The following is a 7,929-nucleotide window of genomic DNA, read 5'->3' as shown; positions in this document are numbered from 1 at the left end:
CAAATGTGCTCAACATTCACACCTTGGATTTCAGTCTTTGTCTCATTAGGTCAGAGAATCTAGTTGGGAATAATATGAGTCTTTCAAGTTTGTTTTAAGCAGGATAGCCTCCAATGGCGGTGGACAACTGGTTAACCCATTTGCCTCACAGTTCAGAATCCAGCCTCGTCTGTGTGGAGTTTCAATGTTTTTCTCGTGCCTGCATGGGTTTTCTCCAGTTTCCTCCAACATCTCAAAAAACATGCATGGTAGGTTCATTGCAAACTCTAAATTGCCTGTAGGTATGAATGTGAGTGCGAATGGTTGTTTGTTTATATGTACCCTGTGATTGTCCGGTCAACCAGTTCAGGTGTACCTCCCCTCTCACCCAAAGATAGCTGGGATGGGTTCCAACATGCCAGGACCCTCGTGAGGATATATACTACAAGTAATGGATGGATAGCTTTTAATAGGTTTCGTCTGGCTACTCACCAATACAGGCCTGATTCCTGGATTGCCTCAGAGATCGTTGGTAGGTTGTTTCCTTTCCACAGGAGGATGCTGAGGCTCTAAAAGAGTGACTTTTTGGGTTCCTGGTCACTTCCCTTACTTTTCATCCCTGACTGTAAAATTGAAGCAAATGGCTAGCTCTACGCCGAGTCCCAATGGTTCTGAACGATTTTCCATTTCCAGCTAATGGAGGCCCCTGTAATCACTTGGACCTTCAAAGCAGCAGCAATCTTCCTTTACAATTCCCCACATCAATGAGTGGAGAAAATCGTGTCTATGAGGTCTTGAGACAATTCTTTTCATTCGACCTGATAGACAAGTTTGTGTCTTTCCAATTATCGAAATTTACCACAGATGGAGTGCGACGTTGAAATGACGACACCTCTCAGAGACTGTCAGTGGAACCAGCATACACCTCAGCTCTATTCTGAGCTTCATTGCAAAGGCTGTGAATACCAATGTACATGGAGTGTCTTTTTTTGTTTGTTTTTTGTATTTTTAACAACAAATTTACAAAAAACTCAAAGAAAATAGCATTCTATGTTGTCATTATAGAGCACTGAATGTAGAAATTTAAGGAAAAACTTTCATTTATTTTGAAAAAAAGGCTAGCGCAAAAAACATGGAAAAGTGAAATCAAAATTGAACCTTATATTTACTGTTGTTGTTGTAACATAGAATGGTATAAAATTGTACCGCATCATATTGTTTTTTTATAGATTATTTTGTGTATGAGGGAGGATCAAATATTAATTTACACTGTATATTCATATTTTTACACAGCTCATAGATTAAATCTCATCATATACCATATACAGACATAATACGGTGTGCTATGCAAGCATACGCTGACAGTATTGAGATATTTGGAGTTAATGTCCTACGGCTGTTTGCATACAGTTAACAGGCTCCATCTCGTGAATAGAGGCTGACCCATGTCATTTAGAATGAATGTCATGAGAAAAAGCCACACACAATCTGGAAAATTAACATATAGCAAGCAGGTAATAGAATGACCGGACTACACACGACACGATTCAAGATTGATCTTTGTGTATAAATTAATGCAAATGAGAATTAATTTCAGGGTCCACACATGATTTATGAGACAAACTGCGTACACACACACAAACATACAAAGGCATCTTCTGGCATTCTTTATTTTCTTCTGGCACACATGAATGCCAGCATTTGCAGCATTGTGGATAGGTAAAACAGAAAATGCTTGAACTATTTAACCACATTCTTCTCCTGCATTTGCAAATTCATGAAAACATTGTCATTAAATGTTAATCTAAATAAGAGAGGGTGGGTAAGAGAAGGCCATGATTGTGATGTGGGAAAATGAAATATTTTTTACTTAGAATCTTTGTTAGATAAATGACAAAACAGAAATCTGCATTTTGTCAGTTTACAGCTTCATCACGTTGTCATTGTTCACATGATCATCAACAACCTTTTAACATTTCACCTGACTCAGATCATTTTCTTCACCGGATTGTGTTAAGAAACTCATTCGGTAAAGCTACTGTTGCTTTCAAGGCAGTCTTATCCTCAGCATTTCCCCAACATGGTTTTATTATGTTGCCCTCCGAGTGTGTCCTGGTGAGAAGAAAAAGAGAGGTTTGTTCCACTGAGAAAAATGCTAATCAAGTTTCTGATAATGCCTTTCCTCTTATCATCCAGGACCCAATTCCAACACATTATACTGTATAAACACTGCATTGCAGCTTTGGAGTGATAAAAGGCTGAAGGCAACAATGCATTCTCCAGAAAGAAAAGATAAGGAAAAGAGCTGATGAAGACAGCGGAGGAGCGTGCGCAGTGCATGGCAGGCAGGGCTGTCCAATGCAGTCAAATTGCTTAGTTCAGTCAAAGCGACTTGGAGCTTTCTGCTCAGATGCGCTAAGCTGGGCTTACTGGCTTTACCTCCGCACAGCACCAGAGAGCGACTGTCACTGGATATTACCATGCACACCACTGAGCTGACTATCCCACAGTGAACCTCTTAGCAGCCAGATTCACCTCCACTCTGGGGACTCCAGTGACTTCCTGAAATGTGCGTGTGTACGATTTCGAAGTTCAGAGCCTTCACATTAAAAATGAACAGCATTAATAATAAACAGAAGCGCTCTGATATTTACAGTGTACCAAAATGCATTCCAGTATTAGTGACATTGCTGTTGCCATATTCTTCACTTCTATTGTAAGCTTTGGACATTGTACTTATGAGTAATGTTAGGATCTTCTAAGAGAAGCATTTGCTCGAGTTGACATTTGACATTTTCCCTCAATCAGGCACTGTGTAATCATCCACTTGAAGAAAAAAATTTCTCTCCTTAAATTGACAAATCCTTTCTTTCCACTAATATAAAAAAATGTGGTCATACTGACACTGCCATTATTTTTACTTACGCCCTGGATGCATTCATCAGGATTTCTGCAAATAGATGTCAAATAAACGCACCCTTCAAATAGATATTCTGTTGCTGTACAGTTCAGTTTAAATGTTCCACGACCAGTTATTTTAAAAAAATACTCCAATGTGGACCCCAGAAGTCACTCGGGATTAGGGACCGAGCCAGACCACAAATCGCAGAAATCTATACGTAATGGACAGGCATTATAACTTCAATGTGAAATTAAAAAAAAAAAAAGAATGTAAAGTTATTGGATAAATGGGGATACATCCCTTAAAAGTGTTTTCACTGTTGGGTTCCTTGAAAAATATAAAAACAACAACAAAAACAGCAGAAAACCGCAAGACAAAAATAAAATATATATATATTTTTTTTTAATTGCGAATTACTGAATCCTGGGTGCCAACCCTGTGTATTCACTGTATTCATGTACAGTGGAGTGTTTATGTTGAAGAATGGCTGTACTGTGAAATCTGTCAGCAATATTAGGAGTACATGCCTATCTCATATGGTGCAATTTCAAATAATATAAAAACCATAAAGCTAACTCAGACTCAGGCTTTGTTCAAGCAGTAAAAGTCACGTCAAAAGTAGCAGTAAAGTTAGGTATGGCCGCACCTTTCTATCAAGTTGGATTTACCGCTTGATAATGATAGTAAATATTTATATAACATCTTTCATGGAACATAAAGATGGGTTACCAGAATGAAAATGGGAACAATTCAAGAACAACAGACAACACTCTTGCTCTAAAGTCGGTCTACTGGCCCACTTTGTAAGAGACTGTCAACTATAGAATGAAGTTCCAAATATGTATATTAAAAAAAAATATGTATGGCGTTTATTCAAGCAGAGACGTACTTGTGTTAAAATATTAGATATTTTAAATTGTTTGTATGTTGGGATATTACTAGTGAAAAGTATGTGAACAATTAAACTATAGAGGAATAAAGATGATGAGCCACACAATGAAGTTATGGGAAAGAGTAGTGGAGGCTAGACTCAGGACAGAAGTAAGTATCTGCGAGCAACAGTATGGTTCATGCCGAGAAAGAGTATCACAGATGCATTATTTGCCTTGAGGATGCTCGTGGAAAAGTACAGATAAGCTCAGAAGGAGCTACATTGTGTCTTTGTAGACCGAGAGAACGCCTATGACAGAGTAACAAGTGAGGAACTGTGGTACTGCATGCGCAAGTCTAGCGTAGTGGAGAAATTTGTTAGAATAGTACAGGACATGTATGAGGGCAGCAGAACAGCGGTGAGCTGTGCCATTGGTGTGTCAAAAGAATTTAAGGTGGAAGTGGGACTGCATCAGGGATCTGCACTGAGCCCCTTCCTGTTTGCGGTACTAATGGATAGGCTGACAGATGAGGTTAGATTGGAATCCCCTTGGACCATGATGTTCGCAGATGATATTGTGATATGCAGTGAAAGCAGGGAGAATGCGGAGGAACAATTACAAAGATGGAGGCACGCACTGGAAAGGAGAGGAATGAAGATTAGCCGAAGTCAAACAGAATATATGTGTGTGAATGTGAGGGGCGGAAAAGGAAGAGTGAAGCTTCACGGAGAAGAGATAGCGAAGGTAGATGACTTCAAATACTTGGGGTCAACAATAGAGAGCAATGGAGAACGTGGTAAAGAAGTGAAGAAACTTGTCAAAGCAGGGCTGACAGTTGGCGCAAGGTGTCTGGTGTTCTATGCGACAGAAGAGTCTCCACCAGGATGAAGGGCAAATTTTATAAAACAGCGGTGAGGCCGGGCATGATGTACGGATTAGAGGCGGTGGCGCTGAAGAAACAACACGAAGCTGAACTTGAGGTAGCAGAAATGAAGATGCTGACATTCTCGCTTGGTGTGAACAGGTTGGATAGGATTAGAAATGAGATCATAAGAGGGACAGCCAAAGTTAGATGTTTTAGAGACAAGGTTAGAGAGAGCAGACTGAGATGGTTTGGTCATGTTCAGAGACGAGAAAGTGAGTATATTGGTAGAAGGGTGGTGAGGATGGAGCTGCCAGGCAAAGGAGCGAGAGGAAGACCAAAGAAAAGGTTGATGGATGTTGTGAGGGAGGACATGAGGACAGTGGGTGTTAAAGAAGAAGATGCACGAGATAAGCTTAGATGGAAAAAGATGACACGCTGTGGCGATCCCTAAGAGGACAAGCCGAAAGGAAAAGAAGAAGTATGTGAACAATGGCAGTGTTTTTTTATATTTCCACACCACAACAAAGTATTTAAAAATGAAACTATTAGAAGGTTATGGAAGGTTTCATGGTAAGGATGTCAGCTTTGGAGTTCTGAGGTCTCTGCTCCATGCTCATCTCTGGCTTTCCTGTGTAGGGTTCTCATAATCTCCCTGTGCTTATATGGGGTTTCTCTGGGTGTTTCGTTAATTGAAGACTCGCAATTGTGTATAGCTGAGAACGTGAGTGTGAATGTTTTGGGGTTTTTTTTGTCTGTGTCCACTGCAACTAAGGGGCAACATGTCCAAACTGTACATCCCATCCAAGTCAGCTGGTTCAGGGCCAGCTCACCCACAACCCTATGAGCACAAGCTGTATAGACAATGGATGGATATAATATGTTACTAAAAAATACATTGGAAGTTACTCACCAGTTACTTAAAGTATTTAAGTACTGTATTGAAAAAATATGGCATTTACCAGTTAGCAAGTATAGCTGTGTTATGGAGAGTACTTCCCATTGCTAAACTGTGACATTGTCCAAATGCTTTTGGATCTAACAGTATACATTATACAGTTGAATTAGCTGTTTTTTGTGTCCTTCTGAATGTATTTACATAAAGAAACAAAAACGGAATATGCTCTGGCATTGCAGAATTGCAAAATAGACAACATTGTGAAGGAAACCTGTTTCATCTCCTCTCAAGACATTTACATTGTCCCCTGATACAGGACAAGCCGAAAGGAAAAGAAGAAGAATCTGGCAATTACATATAAAGGGATATCACTAACTTTGACGACATGACTGCAAGTGGCTGATGACCAGTCCAGGGTGGACCCCACTCCATCCAAATTGAGCAGGCCCCAAACAAAGACGAGTTGTATAGAAAATGATTAGTAGGCTATCATGATAGCCTGTTTTTCTGTGTACATCATAAACCAAAATATTGCACACTTGCATGTCCAATGCACACAGTAAAAAATGGTGACAATTTGAGTGCAGCCCAATACTGTGCACTGCTAGTTCAAAGTTTCCACTATATCCTCCAGGGACAAGTGTGCAGAGGAGTGACTGGGACTGGATTTAGTTTTCAAGCTGATGGAACCATAGAGTTTGGCGGAACGTTTGGAATAAGCAATGACTTTCCTCCTGTACATCTCTCCTTTCCACATGGAAATCATGAGAAGAGTGGAAAGCACAACCCCGCCCAGTGTCAGCAAGCATAATCCTGCTATGACGCACCGGTCCAGGTGAGCTCCAATGCGAGCGCTCTCCACTTCCAGTCTCTCCATCTCCCTGGCCGAGACACTGTCTCTGTCCACGACCACATCCCGGGGCACGGTGTAGGAGATTATCACCAAGGAAATGCCGGTCACCAAAAAAGTGACTGCGCTTATAAAGCAATAGTCCACTGAAGAACCTGAGTTCTCCCCAAAGGACAAGTCGTCCTCGGACATGAAAGAAAAATCGGGGACCGTCTCTGAGCACGGCTCGCAGTTGCGTGCGGTTCTGAGGGAACTTTTACAGCTCGTCTCTGGGCTGCCGATTGCCAGGTTGACATTCTCATCGATGTAGGTGAAAGATGTCTCCAATTCCTCATCACAGCACACGCGCACTTTCTCCTCACCGAGCGGACGCAACTTGACCTCCGCTCGCCTCGCAGCCGAAGGATGGCAGGTCCGGGCCGGGTTACAGGCGCCGCCTTCCCCGAGGGACCCCCCTCCTGTTGATTCGCTCAGTTTGCGGGCGTGCAGCACAGCGGAGACGCGTTCAAGGACGGTGGGAGAGCCTGCCGTCTTATCGCCGTCCCTTGTCAAAGGCAGCACTATAGAAGCCATTCGGTTTCGCCGCCGCCTGCCGTTTCCGTCTTCCTTTCTCTTCTGTGATGCCGCCCAGCATTCCTAATGAGACAAGTCAAATGGCGCAAGTTAATTAGATAACCCTGATGAATAAACTTGACGTGCGTCCTGTATTTGTGCGCAAAGGCGTGTGCTTCCGTGTGCCCAAAACGCACATGCACACTTCAGTCACACAAACGTGTAAAAGCCACTTTTAAGTTGATCAGTGAAATCCGCAGACTCATCTTTAAAGACGTTTACATCAGATGCGATGAGTCAAATACCTTTGTATCCAATTATGGGAGGATTTTTTTGTTGATCCTAAACCTAGATGAAACGATGCTCTAATGAAGCACCCAACGAGTAGAGCGAATCTGAAATGTTTCCAGATCACATTTTCACTTTGTCTACACGAGGATGGTGGAAATTAAATAATACATCGAAATGAATCGGGGAAAAAAATATCCATGAAGCGTATAGTTCCGAAAAGACAGTTTCAGCACAGAGACGGTACATGCAGCTACTGCAGTTGAAAAAACGCATCGCGCACAATCGTTTTCTAATCCCGAAAGCGAAACCATTCTAAAACGTCACATTCATCAATAAACCAACCGTGTTTCTTCAGGATTCCTCAGGTCGACTCACGCCAAAACACTCCATAGCGGGAAACTCCACGATTTCTCCAAAAAGGTTTGATAAATCAGGACGCCTGCGGCCCCGTCTCCTTACTCAGAGGCTGTGACGTCAGAGGCTGCAATGATTGGAGCTCCTTGTTAGCCGCGCCCACCCCAGAGCCTCCCCTGCCTGCACCACCGAGAGGAGCTGACCACGTCAGCACCAAAGCAGCACCTCGGATATTTGGAGCCTTTGGACCCCACCCGACCCTCATTGCCTATTGAATTCAAAATCGGTTTGACAATCATGGATTCATGCATCTGAGTTTGAAGAGTGTTGATAAATCTCCTTTTATGAAAACTACAAGTTAAATGGTAA

General features: G+C 42.1%; 1 protein-coding gene across 3 annotated transcripts; it reads right to left on the bottom strand.

The window, feature by feature from the left end:
* Window positions 1-1,586: 1,586 nt before the first annotated feature.
* LOC133501394 (transmembrane protein 74) lies at window positions 1,587-7,679 on the bottom strand. 3 transcript variants are annotated; one of them, XR_009795168.1, is made up of 3 exons: window positions 7,549-7,679; window positions 5,890-6,999; window positions 1,587-2,091 (listed from the first exon to the last, which is right to left on the bottom strand). XR_009795168.1 is itself a non-coding variant. In XM_061821134.1 (3 exons), the coding sequence occupies exons 2-3, from the start codon at window positions 6,934-6,936 to the stop codon at window positions 1,980-1,982; spliced, it is 708 nt and encodes a 235-aa protein (XP_061677118.1). In that variant the 5' UTR covers window positions 6,937-6,999; window positions 7,549-7,679; the 3' UTR covers window positions 1,589-1,979. The 3 variants fall into 3 exon arrangements, 2 of the variants coding, with proteins under 2 accessions (XP_061677117.1, XP_061677118.1); XM_061821134.1 differs by having other exon boundaries at window positions 1,589-2,091; window positions 6,341-6,999; XM_061821133.1 differs by having other exon boundaries at window positions 1,588-6,999.
* Between the last annotated feature and the right edge of the window lie 250 nt (window positions 7,680-7,929).

This window comes from Syngnathoides biaculeatus, chromosome 5 (genome assembly GCF_019802595.1).
Source record: "Syngnathoides biaculeatus isolate LvHL_M chromosome 5, ASM1980259v1, whole genome shotgun sequence".
NCBI classification, from domain to species: Eukaryota; Metazoa; Chordata; class Actinopteri; order Syngnathiformes; family Syngnathidae; genus Syngnathoides; species Syngnathoides biaculeatus.
The sequence above is the reverse complement of the archived record's forward strand: the minus strand, read 5'-3'. Positions and strand labels throughout refer to the sequence as shown.

What these genes read in the sequence shown, in the direction of transcription:
- LOC133501394 (XM_061821133.1), bottom strand. Translation starts at nt 6,936, where the DNA reads ATGGCTTCTATAGTGCTGCCTTTGACAAGGGACGGCGATAAGACGGCA.